Raw genomic sequence first — 19098 nt, 5'->3', positions numbered from 1 at the left:
TATTGCAAAAGGACAGGTCACCAGACTGATGACCACTATGCCCAAAATTGCCACAGACTGCCTGCTGGGCTACACATTCCCTTTCTCATCATAGAACGGTGGAGAGATTGTGCAGAATGTTGTTTCCACATGGACAGGTGCCAAGGCAAACTGGCTCCGAGCCAATAAATCTAATTTCTCCATCACTCCGTTAATGACCCTATCTGTTCGGCTCGCTGGTTAAATACGACGAATGTAAGTTTTCACGAGTACAACTCCTGATAGGCTTTCATTTCGAACATGAATGCCAATTTTAAATACACTCTCTTATTGGCAATCAATTAATTTTACATGAGATAAAGTCAGCCTTCGATTTATAGCGTAACTTTTAATGAAAGATGGAAAGAGCTCCTCCTGGTCTTCTGCCATCTGTAGTTATGGAGAGGGCAGATTACATTGCAGTAAACATTTCATATAAACTGATGCAGTGCATTAAATATAAGGTTCTCTTGGCTCATCTTCTGTTTGTTACTCTTAAAGACAAAGTTCCGTGGGAAAAGATTCTATTTCTATCGGAGCATAAGTTGCATAGAGAAGTTGCGTCTTATGGTAGACAATGATCTGTGGATCCAAGTTGGTGACAAGTATGAATTTCCTTTCCAGCCTCTTAAACTCTGATTTATGGTCCACTGGCCTTCAAAGAACTTTCTTTTCAGAAATGACAATGTGTCCAACCCAAATGTTTAGTAATTGGAATGTATAACATTCGTAACATTATTTTTATTATTGTTATACTAAAGCAATATTAATGATTATTAGGCAGTTTCTTTATATTCTAAATAATTTAGAGATGATTTTCTTCTCCCTCAGCAATTCCATAACGCCAAACGCCAATAACAGATAAATAGATCGTAGATCTCTGGTGTTAACAAGTCATTTGGTATTCTCCGAGCTACATAGAGGTTAAAATAATTTCCGCATTAACATTTCCACGGACATATAGGTCTGATCTAAGCACCCTGCCGTATTGGCCTAAGTAGTTTTAAATTTCAAATGGAAACTGTTTTTTTTTTTTTGGCTAAATGGGACCAACCCTAAAACGTCCCTAATGGAGACCATCAACATTTCCATTTTACTGTCCGAGAAAGAATAAGCAGAGGAGAGGGCTTTAAAGGGACACCGTCAGGAACAATTGATTTTCCATTTGAACGGCTAGCGAAATATATTAGTTCTACTACCGTGACTACAAAGAAAAAAATAGGGAATAGAAATAGGGATTCACAGGAAAACTGCTATCAATATATATATATATATATATATATTTTTTTTAATATATATATATTTAATATAATAGTGTGGCAAAAAACTTTATTCAGTGTTTAGTTATTTGTATTCACCTCTATTCTCTGGAAAAACCTCAGCTCTCAACCTTTCCTTTACCCTCCCAAATAGCATTGGCCATTGTAGTCTTTTTATATACATTTGTGTTTTCATTTCCAGTCTGAATGTAGCATCTGAATTTCTCAGTGGTTTTACAACATTAACCGTGACCCCCCCCCCCAAAATAGCTAATCTCAGGTGACTACATATAAAATAATCGAATAATTGAAATGTATTATTTTTCTACGGCATTGGAAAGTCAAAGGCAGCTGAACGGATTCCTTTTCCGTGGCTCAGAATTCCATAAGAATTTTGCCAGACATCTTTATAGTCTTTATTTGAGGTTCATCTTTCACGAAATATTCATGGCATCCATAAACCCGCGTGCATCAGGGAGCAGCACCATCTGTTCTCATACTCTTACCACAGGAGAGAGGACATTTCTCCCCTGGGCAGTATCCGTCCTACAGGTAATAATGACAGATTCTGCACTCTCGCCGAGTCTTTAACACTCTCGGAAGAGCCTGGCATGTCTCACCTATATGTTCTTGTTAATCAACGGAAGGAAGATTTACGGCGTGTTAGCGGTGGCAGGAGGGAGTGCGGCTCTGATGGCTTTGCAAACCAAGCTCAGAAGAATCAACAATTCCATTTCGTCAATAGATCCACACAATCAGAGATTTTATCAGGAACCTAGATAGTGGAGGTAGAACGTGTTCCTATGGCCCATCTACCTATCCTCTTGATGTCAGTTAGTTATGTTTCCGTTGCAGGCTTTCAGAAACAATGTGTACATTACCACCTCTGCTTTGTCTGTTTTGTGCAGCCACTGCGTTATCTGTAAATAAATGTAATATATATATTGTCCAGTGTTATTTCCAAACCCTCTCAGTCTATTGTCTGTACGTAGCTTGTTCTTCTTGACCTTACACTTCTAGAGAACTGTTTCTTCTTGTCAGAATCCCTTGATATAGGTTATAGGAATTCATTGTCTCCCTCTGTTTGGATTTCCACATATTTGTTTAAGGCTTTGAGTTCTTTACGACGCAAAACATTTTAATTGCATTTCTTTGCAATTTCTTTACAGTATAGTAGGTGAGTGTGATTTTATTTTCAACAACACCCGTGTGTGCCTAATTCTAAGCCCTCTTCCTCCACGCCCAGGTATCCCGCCGGCTTCATCCTAGGTATTCTCTCATTGCGCACTTTTATATACCAACATTATGAATGAATGCCTTGTCCATGACTGAAGAATAATTTCATGAAAGGGATTATCCAGCAGTACTAGGAATGGTGCGTAATTTAAAAAAATTGTTGCAAAAGTGTTAAATTCGTCATAGTAGGTGGAACAGCAGCTTTAATGGATCCCCGGAAGCCCTAATATCTTGGAGGCAAGCGTTTAACCCGTCAGTCTGTAAATCGTGACACTGTTGACCCATTCAATAAACACTCCGGCACCCAGGCATTCAGATATACCGTTTATTCAGAGAACTGATGTACTTCGAGATGCGTTAAAACGGAAATAAATATCGTTATAGGAATACACAACAATGACGGCCAAGATAAGTGCTACTGACATTAACAGACACGAAGATTCCCTGCTCAAAGAGCTTACAGTCTAATACAATGACATATGATTACAGCAAGCAAAGAAATATGAACCTGTCCAAGGCGGTTATACGCGAGCTGCGCGTTCATGGTTTTGGATGAAAGACATCTTATTGTGTTATGAGATAACTTTGGCACAGAAGATTCCTTCCAGTTCTCTTCCTGCTCTATCGAAGACCTTGAATCGCCCAGTTCTCCCCCTTTGCACGCTGTGTTTCAAGGTGTATTGTGTGGGGGATAGCTATCCTGCCTTCTGCATCCTATGTACCTTCTTTATATTAACTATTTTTGTGATGCTCATCGCTACACGCCAATGGCATATGCTGACCCCGACTGGCTAGGTCTACGACTGCTGGTCCCTGGGAAAGGCCTCTGTACTTCATTACCAGGGGCAGAATGCCCTATTTGGAGATCGGGCCCCTCCAGGACCTTGGCCCTGCTCCTCGGACACAGTCTCCATAGAACCTCCCACTTTTCCCTCTACCACTGAGAGGGTAGATGAGTGGAACAGTCTACCAGCATAATACAGGGAGGGAATTTAAACATATATGAGATAGGCATATGGCTCCTGAAGACGAGAGCAACGACTGATTAAGGGTTTTGTCTTCACAGCAGGAAAAACGGGCCAAATGGATCTGATCTGCCGGCAGATTCTAGCCCTTCTTCGCATTCTGAAATGTAACTTTAATTTTATTATACTCTCAATCTCAAAGGCATCTCTAGGCACATTAGGAATACTTCTAATTTCTACTATATTCGTAGGAATCAATTCTTCCTTGGACCATAAATCGTTTCCTGTGCTACACATCTGAGAGAGCAAAAAATACATTCAGTGACAGCCAGTAGTTTGTAAAGTTTTTCAGTTTTCAGTTCAGTAGTTTTAATAACTTGTAAGAGATTACCCAAATGAATAATATTCATTATTCAGAAGAGGTCAGTTATTAAGGAATGGGAGGGTTAAGTGTTGTTTTAAGGAAGGAGAGAAGATAAAACCAATCGGTGGACCATTTCTCTAAATGTTAATGGAGCTTATTCAACATTTTGGTTGAATGGAATGTTTTTTTGGTGACCGATCAGCTCTTGGTGCATTTGGTTAACAATTTTTTTTATTTCTACAATTCTATGAACACATACCAATTGAGTCTGTTCGGGGGGGGAACGGATATGTTTAACCGGAAAAAATATATAATTTTGAAGTGGAGTTTTGCGGAATTTGTTAACTCTCCAGATCTGTTAAAATGAGGACAATTCTAGAATTATGACTATTCCTTCTTCCTTCATTTACGGTGTTGGAGAACATTATGTGGTGAGAGATACCGTACTGGAACGTGTCCTTGCCAACGAAGGTGTCTTGGGACCACATAAATTCAATCTGAATACGCTTTATGCATTCAGGAGCATAACTAAACAGCCCACCAGCCAGAAGGACATTGGTGAAGGTCGTCGGACAATCCTGACCAAAAAAGGAAAGTGATCATGTATAGAAGTACCTTTGAAAACCATTGTTTTGATCTCTCTCATCAGTCTCTAAGATCAGCAAGAATATTGATATTTCTACGGCATTGAGATATTAAAGGCTGCAAACACGTTCGACATCGGATTACATCGCGGAACCTGGTATCAGGAGTAAACGCTAAACATCTGTACATTCTTGTTTCTGCCCAGAAGCTATTTTATTGTACAAGAGTCGGTTAATTATCATGGACTGAGGTTGGTGACTCAGCCCATACTTTTGGTCATTTATTCTGAAATAACATGCTTTTATGTAATCTTAATAAGTTTGTAGACTCCCCCAAAAACAAGTTTAGCAGCCGTCAAGTAACGCACTGCTGTCCTTGATTTTTCTTGAATACGTTAACATTAGTTGTCCTTATGCCAGTGATGTAGGCCTCAGATGCCTATGAGCTTCGGATGTAGGTATGGGATGGAGGAATCGTAGGACCAGGCGGCTTCGACAAAGGTGAATATCTGTCTTTGGCGGCATTTGCTGCTCGATATATGAGCAAAGCATGAGGCTGTCACTGTAACCCATTAAATAATGCACGTCACGGAGGAAAGGAAACATTGATATCATCTTCAGCGGCGTCCGTCTTTGTCAGGGTGACCCACTTTATCTGCGGACCAGCAGCGACACGGCTTTCTGTCCATGCAATACCAATGTGATACTGCCTTTGCGACATACATTAATAGAAAGCGGCAGGGAGTGGTAGGTCCCACCTAAAGCACAAACTTCACAGATCTAAGTTTTCAGTATTACCAGGTAGTGAATAGTCTTTATAACCAGCCTTTCTGACGTGCCAACACTTTTTCTTTTCTTTAAATATTTTTAGCTTGTATTTCTATTTCAACCCATCAAGTTGGACTTCATCCTCGTTTATCTGGAACTGTCCTCCAGAAAAGAGTTAAATTGTAGAATTTAAGCGTTAGCAGCCTATAGAGTTATATGATGGTATTAAAGCTTTTTTTTCTCCTTCTTCTTCTTCTTCTTTGGGTGAAGATGTTTTTTTGCCTTCTGAAAGAATCTTCTTATCACATTGTTAAGTCTGTTCATTCCAGGATGTCTAGGTATACCGGTGGGGCCTTCACCAGAGCCTGAAGCTTGCTGTGGACCACTTTGATGTTTAATCTCTGCTGAGGCTCTCTCTGCCAGCAACCCTGCATGATGTTGTACACCTCCGTAGGGCAAGTCCGAGGTCTCTCTAACTGCCGGCCTTGGGTGATGCATTCAATGGCCTGGATTGAGAACAGAAAAAAGTTAGGAACATTTCTAAATGCACCAAAATTACTCTAAAGTGCTACTAAATATCTATTATCCCTTTTAATGGGGGGGGTATGATTTTTTTCTTTGAAAACAACATATAGACTCTGTATTTTTTTAATTTTAGGAACATTGTTAAATTGCAAATTTTATTACAATTTATAAAAAGAAAACTGAAACAAATTCTCACATGTATCCCAATTTTTTGTTGTTTTTATTTTTTCTTTAACATTTTTACGATTCTTATTAAAAAGCTAAACTTTGTCCAATACTGTCCTTTTAAAAAAATTCTGACTATCCGTACCTTATCTGAGGATTCTGAAATACTAAGGCATCTGTTTCCAGAAGTTCATATCAGATAAAAAAAAACCCAACTTATCTGTTGTCAAATTCCTCAATTATCTGATTTACAACGTTAGAACCTGAGCAACACTCGGTCTTTCTGGCCACGGAGAAGTTAATCTTTCATGCCCAGTGGAATTTAAGAATTGCTAGTATGTTTAAATGAAATTAGTTGTCAATTAGTTGTCAAAAATAAATAATGTTGTGTTTGCAAATTCCCCCCTCTCCCGGATAAGACGCCCCAGGCCCAGGGTAACCCGATGCTGCCTGATGGAGAGAGAAGGCACTTATCTGGGTGTCTCTCGAGTTCATTAGTGTCTGTAGTTCCTGAGAAGGTTGGTTACTAGCCCCACAGGGAAACAAAATTGAATTATCTTGTTCGCGCATTGGAAAAATTAAAATTGCATTTTTTTTTTACATTTACATTAGTTTTTTCAGAAAGCTTTCTTGGCTGTTGAACAGAATGTAATTCTTTGTTCCCAAGCAAGGGCAGGTGGGGTAAATTTCACAGGCATGAGCCCTTTTTGTTGAACAATTCTTGGGGTGGGGAGTTTCCTTGGACTTTCCTAACATGAGCGCTGTGACATTTAGGTCACATGAGCTCCGGAGACATCCAAAGTTTCAGAAGAGTCACACACATTGTGACATCAGTGGCCAGAAGATTCTAACTGGACCCTCCAAAAGGCAGAGGAAGGGTCTTCTTGGGGGAACGTCCCTGTCCCTTTTTTGTTCAGCTTACCTCTGTATTAGAGAGCTGGTACCATGGCTGCTTCCCGCATGTAAATATTTCCCACAGCACAACGCCAAAACTCCAAATGTCGCTCTCAGTGGTGAATTTTCGGTACAAGATACTCTCAGGAGGCATCCATCGAATGGGCAGCATAGTGCGGCCCCCAACCTGTAACAGGAGACATAAAAGAAAACTAATAAGAACATGCGGCGTGCGGAATTTACCATGAATTAGACAGAAGAGAGGAAAATAATTTGCGGTCACTTTCAACATGGGACACGAACTGTAAAATATATTTACTTTAGTTGTTTTATTACTAGGACGCACACCTGGACTCCGATTTTTGTAATTCTACACATTCGAAACCTTAGTTATTCCAAATAATGTAATATATTGAATGTCCGCCTTATGGGGAAGAAAGTCAACGGGGAGGAATAGGAATTGTTGTCTGGAACTGGATGAAGTTCTGGTTGATAGATCACGTCAGACCTCAGCTCACCAAGAAGCTGAACGTGAGAGTATACTGTATATCCAGAAAAATGTTAATTAATCGAGTTACACAGCCGGATTTATGGATTTGCGATGTAATTAAATATATTCTATAATAAATCTAGCATTTGTTTAATGTATCCAGGATGCTCAGACAATATACCTGCACTGTAATCGCAGTGATGGGGCGCCATTCTCTCCATCCATCTATTTCACTAGAATAAGACTTTATTTTCCATTCACTAAGTGATTTTTTCCCCCCTCATTCCCATCAAAACACAACATTAAATATGAATAGGACTCTTGGAAATAGATGCACTAAAAGGGAAAGAAAAGACCCTTTCCATTGAGGATGTCGCAAGATGAAATCCCGACTGGGCCGTTAAAGGTGATGAAGACGAATGGCCTGTTCTGGTCGCACAGCAAGCATGCCAGTTACTTAAGATTAATTCAAGCAATAAAAACCTCCACTTCTGGACAAACGCCACGTACAGCACATGGCAGGCTTACAACCCATCCTATCCGTTGTTTGCAGACGCTAAGCTGTTCTTGAAAGGAGGTCGAAGATCTAGAATGGAATCCTATGATTCAGAGATGTATCAACCGGAGCAAGGACATTATTATTGTATCACAAAACACTACATTTCTAATGTAAGGATTTAAAGAAATAATTTATAAATACTAATAATATATTATAATAAGTCGGCCACCATTGTTTAGTGAGGATACATCTTGTAAGGTTCTCAGAGCTTTCCCCATCTAAAGAACCTCTGGGGTTCAGAAAGCTCATGTGCCATCTATATCTTTTTCTAAATTGTCCCAAGAGAATGGATAACCTTTGACTAAATGCTCTGCTTTTGCTGGACCGATATGGCCAGATCCGTTTTCCTTTTTTTCTAGCTTTGAGGTCACAGTATGGCTTCAGTGCAAATGCTTTAGTGACTTGCAGTTATTTAAAACGACTCCATTCTCTGAATATTTATCTCAACAGCTGTCCGCAGTACATCTGTGCTCTCGTCCCTGGAGTCTTATCTAATTTTCTGTTGAAAAGTCAAGTGGTTGGTGATCACCATTAAGCCCCCCGTGTCGGGGAACTTGTGTAACACAGAATTCCATTACACAAGCTTTTACCAATAGATTAGGACTTTGGGTTTTTGTCGCAGAGGCCACAAAGCACTTGGCATTTTAAAAATGACAGACGTTAAAACAAATACATCTTCTAACTTAGTCCATATTTATAATAACGGGCAAAGTTTGGGAAACGTCATTTTCTTAGCTGAAGTTTCATATCCCTTTTTTTTTAAATTGACAACTTAACAATGCACATGAGTAACCTTTCTTCTTAATTGTTTTAGTGTGGTTTTTTTACATAATGGTAAAGTGCATTTTTTTAGCATGAGAAAAATAGAATTGTAATGATTTTCTTGTGGTTTACCACATTTTGAACTTAGGGTTTTATTCATCTGGTTACTGGGTGTTTTCCGTGGTGGGGTAGCGGGTTTAATGAATAATATGTTTGTAAACCTTTAAATATCGTATAGCATGGTGATGATTATTACCACTAAGTTGTATTTCTCGATATCTTTGAATCTTTATAGCCTTCGCACAGAAGTTATTTGTCATGGAGAGGCTCATATGTCTCTCTTTTTTTTTTTTATGAAATCAAGTTATAGAATCGTACCAAGGAAAAGAAAGTTATCTTAATGAAGATATTGTCTTTACCAAATCTGAACCCGGGTCAGATGAAATTAAAATAACAATTGAGTGGTTAATTGTCAAGGTATTGACTGATTGGATTGACCCTGCTGGAGTTTTGTAACCCAGGGTGTTATATTCACCCCTCCTTTACCCCCAGCCGCCTCGATGCTGTGATAAGGATCAGCGGTGCGGGATTATGACATCGATCCGAGTCTGTCTGTCTCTCGTTGCCTACACGATGTTAGCGAAGACACCGTTGATCTAACAAGCTCTTGTCTGATCATCTCCTGCTTCTCCGTTACAAAGCCCAGAGGCTCTGTGTCAAAACCATGCTCCTGAACGAGAGGCAGATTTGTATGCGATTACAGAGTAAAACAAAAATACAAACGAGGTCTTAAAGGTGATATCGCCTTGAGGGATTTCCTACAATTGTAAGATTTAAAAGGACTGTCCTCCTTGTCCTTCCCCAACACTTCAAAGATGTAAAGTACCCTACCTAAAAAGTAAAATACTTTTATGATGTGGCTCCTCTTAAAGCCAATGGTGGGTTCTATAAAAGTATTAAAAGTCGAATTGTAGAAATTCTATACTTCAACTGGCATCTTACCCTGTAGTAATCTGTGCTGTAGATATCTCTTGACATTCCAAAGTCACCAATCTTGACGACCAGATTGTTGCCCACGAGACAGTTCCTCGTGGCGAGATCCCGGTGCACAAAGTGTAGAGAGGCTAGGTAGACCATGCCAGAAGCTATCTGAGTGGCAATCTGCAACATCTGTGTTAGGTTTAGCTGCCCGTATGTCTGTCCATTACCGTTGTCCAGAATCTTGGCATCTGGTCCATGGGATCTGGTGGAAGAAGATGACAACAATATGTGAATTCTGAGGACATCAACCTCACCAAAAGTCTAATTATCATTGGGCTTGAGGACCCCCAACAATGCCTTCCATAGGTACAAAATACACACCTAAGATATTATACCTGATTTGTATAATATAGTAAAGGTACTAAAAACCGACTCTGTACCACAGGGAAAACAACGCTTATGTCCTTTATTTAGAAGCAGGTACTTGCTTCCAAAGTGGTTTAAATCTACCCATATATACACGCTCAAATAACTACATGAGTAGATTTGATAACCCTAATCAGATTTATACCTCACATGCTTCATTATAATATAAAATATAATATATATAATATATCCTTTATTTATTGTTTTTAGCTTGCTCATATTCTAATTTTTGGCCCATTGAAACATCTGTGATTACAGTTTTTAATAGTTGATATCCGGGATGCGTTCACCGATGCTATCTGTAGTAGGACGTGTATTTTTTAAATGAGATCTTTATATCACGCTGCACTGTAACAATAATCATAAAAGGACTATAAAACAGTGTCTCTGAGATTCTGCCATCAGAACCTGGACACTGTGAGATGCCACTGGCAGCACATCGTCTGTCTCTAATACCTGCGGGGCCAATCAAAATGTCTCTGTTTATTTCAACTGATGGACAATCTCCTTCTATTTAAACCTCTCAGACAGCTAATCTAATCAATATTGCAAGCAGTACTGCATTAGCTGAAGAGAGATGGCAGTCTGAGAGACCGTTAATAATGGAAAGAGAGCGCCCGGGGGGGTCCAGGGTGGGGTTGTGTTGGCAGGGAAAAATGATAAGAGAAAAGGAAAATTACAAGGAAGATGGCGGTATCCTAAACAAGCCGACGGCGTGCAGATATCTCATGGGTGTGGTCTACAGCCATTCCCACGAGTTCCAAATGGAGACAAGTGTTCCGGACAAGTCGACCGAACTTCCTGCTGGAGACGTGGTCCAATTCCGTACGCACTTGTTATATAATGAGTCATAAAGGGGAATCTCTCCTCTAAAAAGCACGTCTAATGGAAAGATTCCATTGGAACAGTATTAATGTACTGTTTATTAGCAGAGACTTCCGCTAAAACTTGTATACCACTGCAACATTAAGCCAAAGAAGTCACAACATTACATTTTTTATTAAAGGGACATTCTCTCCAGCTGCGGAAATTTAGAGTATAAAAGTAAATCTTTTATGTTGTGCTAGCAGAATAACAGGAAAATATACAGATTGAGACAAAAGGGATGACAGTAGAGCAGTTGACAAAGAGCATATGAAAGCATCGGTTAGGCTATGGGAGTTCGTAACCTTGGCTACACTAGATTTATTAGAACATCATCCAACATGGGAACAAAGAATTATGTCATTATATATATTCCAATCTGTGTAAAAAGCCAAGTCCAGACGTTAGTTGCTTGCAAAACCCTTGACGTTCTCACCTGAGGAAGCGGTTGAGATCTCCGTGTTTCATGTACTCAAACACCATGATGAGAGGTTCCCCATCCGTGCAGACCCCGTAAAACTTGACTATGTGTTCATGCTGAAGGACAGTGAGGAGCTCCGCTTCCCGTTGGAAGTCCTGGCGGGCATTTTCTGTGGCTTCTTTCAGAGCCTAAAACCAAACACACATTAAGTACCAAATATTCTGGTTCTTATCATCTTGAAGTCCAAACCAATGGTTCTACCTCATATGGTTTAGTAACTACTAAAGACCATCGTAGGAAAAACCTTGAAAATCGGCTTTACATAGACTGATAGAGATTCGATGTGCTTCTAGAACATGACAAAGATTGAACCTAGAAAACCATGAGACCATTCTACATGCTGGTGTCCCTTTTCATTTTAAGAAGTGCTGTAAACAAAATAAATAAACAGGGGTCATTTATTCACATTAAGCTGACATTTAGGTCAGACTCGCCTGGTGCACTGCGATACACCCATAAAAGTGGCAGAAAGATAATGGAGATCTTCTAGAACGAGTAACCCAATTTACCTTTCCCATATGCATGTTGCAGAGGCGCCTGGGGGGATGTCCATCATTCCACACACGCAAATAAAATAAGTTAATAAAACCATTGATCTGTAACTTTGCTGCTATCAATTTCTTGTTTATTGTATGGTATTTTTCTAAGTGGTTAGTGTGAAATGATTCTAGATGAACTCTCAAAGAAAAAAAATCTAATTTGCCAAAGTAAAATTCTATAATTGGATTTCTAGATCTATATTTACGCTTACAGTAAATACATTTAAGCTTGAATACATATGGATTATATCCTGTACAAGCTAAACAGCTCTTTAAACCCTGCTTTATAGAATAATTATCATTTTTGCTGGCATTATTAAATATAAAAGTAAATGAAGCATACAGGCCAGATTTCATGAAAGTATTGCCCTCTTAATTGCACGTAAGGTCACCATAATTAAGGTGAAATACTAGTGTTATAGATGCAGTGCATATTTAAAAGAGCAGTTCCACTACTTTTAATTTGATGATATCGTGGCTGTTGTACGTTTCTGTGTAGTGGAACAGAAACACGCAATGACATTGGGAATTAGCATTTCATTGTCAAAAAAATGACATTTAATACCATTAAAATATTAATATTGGGGGATTCTGTTCACTAAAGGTCCAATGGGCAATTAAATCAAGTCACCAAGGGCAACTTGCTTTTAATGAAGCACCGTGGAGTTATCTTGACGCCAATCCAAATGGTCTGGGTGGCTGACAGAGACGAGAACAGGTTTCAGTTCAACAAAATCAACTCAGCTGCTGAAATTAAGTTGACCCAGAACTTGCTTCATTAAAGCCAACTAACGAACTTGACCCTGAACTCTTGCTGTCTAGCCCATCTTTACAGAGCCGTTGAAAGAAAGATGCTGCAACTTTTAAACCAAAAAGTAATTAAGAGACATGACGCCACATCACCTTTACAGCCACCAGCGTCTTCTCATTCTCTGGGGTCAGGTTATAACATTCGGCCAAAAACACCTTCCCGAAAGCGCCTTCTCCGAGCTCCCACTTCAGCACAATATCTCTTCGTTTGATGTGTTGGACACCTGCGCATGGAAACAGGGTTATCATGCTTTCATTGAAGGACCATTACATTCCACCCGCACCAGTTCTCCTCCGTGAACATTTAGATGTTGCCCTGGAGGCTTGGCAGTTGTTTGCTACGTTTGGAGCCGTGATTGTGATTATATGGCGTGTATTTGGCGTCCAGAAATGGAACATGATCTGACAAAGAGGAAATCGTATAACTCACAGGCATCACAGAAGTACTGTGGGTTCTCGATGAAGTTGGGTTTCACCCCGTCCAATTTTCCCTCTGCTGAGCTCAAGGGACTGGCGCCAAAGTTCATAAAGTGGAGGGACATCGCCAGGTCATCCTCTTGAGCCAGAACGGCGGCTCCTGGAAAAGTAATCATCAAAAAACGCTTATCTTGTTGTATATTAATATATACAGCGCTGTATTTAATACTTAAAGAAGAATATTAATTTATATTTCTCTTTAAACAGACACATCATTTTTGAGTGCTGAAGCAGAACTTGCTTTTTTCTACTGTGCAATCTCTTCTCCAACAGCCCAGCCCTGTGGGCCCTTGGGATACAGACGGATCAAACCCATTTAGGCCTTGAATCAATTTCAAAAGTGAATTAACAGCTTCTTATTGCATAGCGTGGGGGGGGGCAAACAGTAATGAAGAGTAGCTCTCTAAGCTAGAAGATGCAGTTAGAGAGTAAGATGTACCGTAGGCTGCAAGCAGGTCTTGTAAATTGAATGTGTCTACTACAGAAAACAATTGGGACCAATAACCATTACATGAAAAGAGGTGTTGGTGAACATGCAGTATCAGGGGGACTGAGCTGTCTGGGACAATAGAGGACAAGGACTTGGCAGTAATTATTCCTGAGGACTAGGCAGGCAATGCAACACAGGGGCGGAAAAAGCTAGCAGGGTTCTGGGTTGTATAGCGAGAAGCATTAGTAGCACGAAGAGGGAAGTTGTACTGACACTTCGCATATATTTGGTTGGACCTTACCTAGGGTATTGGGGACCATTCTGGAGACCCCAACTCTAGAAGTAGATTAACATTCTGGAGAGATCCTATGGATGCTTAAATCCCCTTACTGTGTTAACCTCTACAGCGTCTGCTGGGAGGCCCCTCCACGTATCTTTGTTAAATCCCCTTATGCATTTTAACGTTTCCGTCTCATCCCCTCTCTCGTCTCTCCTTCAAGTCGTACATATTGAGACCATTGAGAGTCTCTTGCTGATCATTTTTATCCTGCAAACCATTCACCATTTTAATTGCCCTCCTCTGAACTCTCTCCAAAATGTCAATATCCTTCTGGAAATGGGGTCTCCAGAACTGTCCCTAATACCCTAGGTGAGGTCTGACCAGAGAGTGTCAGAGTTCTCTCCCTCTTCCTGCCACTAATGCCTCTCGCTATACAACCCAGCACTGCTTGACTTTTCTGACCGTCTCTACCATTATCTACCTTTCAGTCTTCAGAGGTAATTAATCCCCCGTAATTATTTCCCAATTGCCATAAATATTGATTGACCTGTAAGTACCTATCAGAGGTCAAGGTGAAGCCACCCTAAACGTTCTCGCTGTTAGGGCAGGATTGATAGTAAAGAGGTGATGTACGAGCAAATGCATATTTAAAAGGACCAGATGTTAACAGGGGGTTAAGTCCTATTTATTTTATGGTTCAACAGCTCCTTGACCTCAGCCCTTGGGCTGAAAAAACAAATCTACTGTATGTCTGGGGTCACTTAAAAGAGGTCTGAAGACCATAATACTATGACAGGTGTAAAATGGATTGAAAGCTCCATAAAATGTACTTATTCCCACCATGTAGATAATTTATGGAAATATCATTAGATCTGACACTTGGAAGGTCTTGGAGACCACGTTAAGGTTAAACATTCATCTCTAGCCCTGTCCATTTGCTTGTATTTTACTAAACTATGAGCCTCGGATTATTATAAGAAGAATAAGAGGGGGGGGAAAAGGGGTCGTACCGGATGGACAATTAATTTACTAGGGGATTCCACATAAGAGAGATACAGTTTTAAAGGGACATTATAGTTTATATTTAAAGAGAAAGTATGCTTAAATAGTAAGTGTGTTTAAAACCTACAACAATAGCTGAGCATCGTAATTAACAGTACAAGAAGATTTACTAATGGAGCAAACGTGTTTTTATTATTAAAGTCTAAATTACGATGGCTGTGGCTTTCACAACAAGAATAATAAAATGCAGCCACGTCAAAACTTTTTGGCAAGGATCTCCATTGTCATTTTGTTTAAATCCTTTTTGTTCATCCCAAACTGTTCACAAAGCTGAAGTGTTTTTGGCCCAGGTTGGAACAGCCTCATTATGTTTTTTGAGAGAGTGTTAAAATATTGAGAATTAAGCCAGGTCCAACACTTTGCGTGTACCTCCCAACGTTTACACAGTTTAATTTATAAAGCCGTTTCCTGCTGTTTCTATACACATTATCGGGGCTTTTTGGGCTGTAGAACCCTGCGATACCCTCATACCCAGCGAACATTCCGAGCTCATAAGTGGCAAACACTTGAAACTTTTTTGTAAGCAAATTTTGACTTCACATGTATAGGGAAAGACGATAACTCACTGTTAATTCCAAACTTGGAATGCTGTCCGCATTTATTAAGAACAATGAGCATGAGGAGGAGGAACAGGCAGGCGAACGCGGCCAGTCCCACCGCGACTGAGACCTGACGGGAAAAAAAAGTGAAACAGGAAGAGTGAACCTGCTTATTCCCATAAATCAGGAGTAATGTGAGAAACCCCACAGTGCTTCAGCCCAGATAAGAGTGCTATAAATTATTCAGGCTCGATAAATGTGCAGTCACCTGGGATACACGTGGAAAATTCATAAAATAATATCTTTATAATAAATGCATAAGTATTACATTAGAATTAATCATTTGTGAAACCACCCCTGCAATTTAAGGGCTGATTTCAACTTCTCTTTATATAATGTTTGTGACTCTTATGATCTTAAACTGACTCCAGGGCCTATGTTGGTCTGTTGGTCAACACAAAGATTGCATGAGTTGTGGGTGTGTAACATTTTTTTAATGTCTGTAGTACCCCTATATCAGTGGAACTTTTACTACTTCTGTGATATTGGTGTATTTCATTCTAGAGACAACTTAGATGGTATATTGTGTTACTTAGTGGTTTGTTCTCTCACTACTAGAAACTAACCACGTAAAAATGACCAACTAATTAATGACGGCCAATTAATTGGCATCCAATTAGGGAATTGAAGGATTACAACAAGCTTGTGGTTCCTCAGAGCTTGCAAACCACTAATTTAAAATATTAGCGCCAGTAATAATGATTCTGGCGGTGAATCTCGTTACATAAATATCTCGTGCCTTGCCCCTACCGAGCCTTTCCATAGGTAACAACATTCCCATTATGAGAAGGAAAGCCATTGAAGCTCTAGACTGACACACTGCATTCAGCCAATAGGAGATTAAACCTGTACACAGTTTGTTTCCGATTGGCTGCTCAGTGTTCTAATACGGAACCTTGACATGCAGATAGAGCCTCTTCTAGATATTCACTATGTCTGTCTTTTTAGTCCAGAATCTGTCAGAATTCTGTTAAACTCACCCCAAATGTGTTTTCCTCAACTGTTTCCACTGGGTTGACATATGTGCTGTTGCCTCCACCTAGAGGGCAATTGGACACGGTTGTTAAAGATACAGCAATCTTTTTTTGGATTTCTATTGAGTCTTTTTCTAAGGAATTTACAGGTAATATTCTCACCAAGGTGAGCAGCTGATGGAATTGGGAAGCTATCTTATTGCTTTCTTCAAAGATATTATAGGCTCCAGGGGATGCTATATGCAGACTGGTTTAAGGGTCAACCAGCAGAAGGAGGTAGTGGGCACCCCCAGTAGTTATAATAGCCAAACGTGAATATTGAGTAGTTTTTCCTATAATGGATAACGTCAAATATCTAGCATTCAACTACCGTTACAGTGATAAGAAACACCCTGGCACCAAAGGTAAAAACAGGGGTCTGGGGCATTTCCATTCTTACCCCTCTCCTTCTTATAGCTGGGTTCTCGTCTCCAGCATTTTGATGCGTTTGAAAACCACAGAGGCCATATTGGCGCCGGGTGGATAACCCCCAGGCACCACTAGCTTCTGGATTTTAAGAGTAGGAACTATAGTATTTTATTACATTTGAGAAGCAATAAACAAATCTAATTCACTTTATAATGTAGATTAGGGTCTCTTGATTTCATTTAACCTTGGAGTCCTCCATAAGTAAAATGGGGAGATCGCATAACTTAAATCGAAGCAGTCTGTCTTTCTAAGACGCAGTAACGACGCGAATGTACAGGAAAAAGGGCATGGAGCCAACAGACGCCATGCAAATGGCATGCCTTTAATGTACATTTAATAAGTTAATTAAAACGTCAACGTGCCTGTGTGAAAATTAATGCAAGTGGAATGAAATATCCACAAAAAATGGTTCAAGTTAAAGTGTGTGAGAATTCTTGAAATGCTTGAGAAGATGAAGGGCTTATGGCAATAAAAATCTACCCTGTGAAACTCATTTATCAACTTTAAGGGAACGTGTGAGGCCCAGACAGGACTTCTATCGTGGTCGAAGTATTTCGCTCTGCCTGTCTTAAAACAGTTTAAGTAGCTGGGACATTTAAAAGAACGTCTTGACGGTTTGGCCCATTGGGAGCCCTAAGGATCCGCTTTAGAGATGATTTTGTAGCTTGAGTCACATACTGTAAAGCTGTAAAGCGTTTGAGATACCTACAGAGTTAGCGATAAAAACTGAGGCTTTTAAAAATGTACTGGTGTTTAATTTACAAATTGTTGATCTGGGTAATTTTGGCTGCCTGTGGCTCCATGTAGGGTTTTTTTTCCCCTTTGGGCAAAAGTGGCATACACTTACAGGGGTTTCTGATTGCCCTAATCCAGGTCAATGGAATCTTGGATAGTTTTAACTCCAAGGACATACATAAATTTGTATATTTTGTATTATTATTATTACCAGCTTTCAGGGCATGTGAGATGTCTTCAGCTGTGCTCAAGCAGACCAACTAAAAGCATTAATTTATTTAAACTCACAAATAATGGAATAGTTCAAAATAAAGTAAACAACACTTACCCACTGGAGACAGGGACACTGAAAAGTAAACACGAGAATACACATTAGTTTCAGATGAATGTATTTATTGGCATTAAACTTCCATTGACAAAATACCGGGAGATTTTCTCATTATCAGATGACAAGATTTTGGCAGCGCTAATCTTTCAAGCGGGCTCTGGCTGATGGAAAGCAGTTTTATTGCATTTAGAAGGACACATTGGGTCGGGAAATATGCATATCTGCTGCCACTTGATTATTCCATGAATTACATGGTACCTACATCTCCTTCCTTCCATTCATAGACAGCGTTTATTTCACTAACGAGCCACAGCATTTTACAGCAATTTAGTGAACAACTTTTCGAAAGTCGGAGGGCAATGGAATTATCGTCTAAATGCGCTAAAGGAAAGTCTCGCTGAACATCAGTTTTGGTAAACAGAGGTTGGGTACCAATACCTTGACATAAGACCTAATGTTGATTGAACCCGATCCCAATTTTATTTGACATGATGTTCAGAACAGGCCGCTAAGCTTTAAATATTAACATTGCAATACTTTTTACCTGGAATAGGTACTTCTGGGTTGAAGTTAAACGGGTTGTCCATAAAATGGGCTTCGATGGACTGAGATGCAGATCCTAGCATGTTCCAGATGAAAAGAGTGTAGTTTCCGTTGTTGACATGAGTGGGCTTGTTGAAGTTGAGGCAGCCGTGGATGGCCGTGGAGTTCTCAAAGTCATTAAAATCTCTCTCGAAGATAAAGTGGCCCAGCTCGAGGTTTTCGCCATTAAACTGCCAGTGAACCTCTGGGCGAGGGTTTCCATCAATCGTGTACGGGATACAGTCATGGTGCCCTCTAAAGGGTTCTGTTAAACTAATAATTTTGGCAGGAACTGTAAAAGAGACCAAGGGAGTATATAAAGACAACAATTCAATTTTTATTTTGTGCTAAAGAAGGGCTAAATAACACTTAGCTCAATTGTCATACATTTTTGGAATTAAATGCAGAATTTAGGTGGACGCCGTGTAGAAGAAAAATACCGGATCACGAGTGCAACAGCTCGTCATCTACTT

The 19098-nt window shown here is 39.8% G+C and overlaps 1 protein-coding gene across 1 annotated transcript in view; it reads right to left on the bottom strand.

The window, feature by feature from the left end:
• Positions 1–5290: 5290 nt before the first annotated feature.
• Positions 5291–19098, bottom strand: part of NTRK1 (neurotrophic receptor tyrosine kinase 1) — a 29874-nt gene continuing 16066 nt past the window's right edge. The window contains exons 8-17 of the mRNA XM_053475040.1: positions 18588–18917; positions 18044–18061; positions 16519–16577; positions 15506–15608; positions 13121–13267; positions 12784–12914; positions 11297–11469; positions 9592–9832; positions 6807–6965; positions 5291–5700 (exon numbers count right to left, since the gene is read on the bottom strand). Coding sequence (XP_053331015.1) covers positions 5515–5700; positions 6807–6965; positions 9592–9832; positions 11297–11469; positions 12784–12914; positions 13121–13267; positions 15506–15608; positions 16519–16577; positions 18044–18061; positions 18588–18917 — 1547 coding nt within the window. The 3' untranslated portion in view covers positions 5291–5514. The remainder of the gene's footprint in view (positions 5701–6806; positions 6966–9591; positions 9833–11296; positions 11470–12783; positions 12915–13120; positions 13268–15505; positions 15609–16518; positions 16578–18043; positions 18062–18587; positions 18918–19098) is intronic.

Source organism: Spea bombifrons, chromosome 9 (assembly GCF_027358695.1).
Source record: "Spea bombifrons isolate aSpeBom1 chromosome 9, aSpeBom1.2.pri, whole genome shotgun sequence".
Taxonomy (NCBI): domain Eukaryota; kingdom Metazoa; phylum Chordata; class Amphibia; order Anura; family Pelobatidae; genus Spea; species Spea bombifrons.
This window is presented reverse-complemented; position numbering and strand designations above follow the sequence as displayed.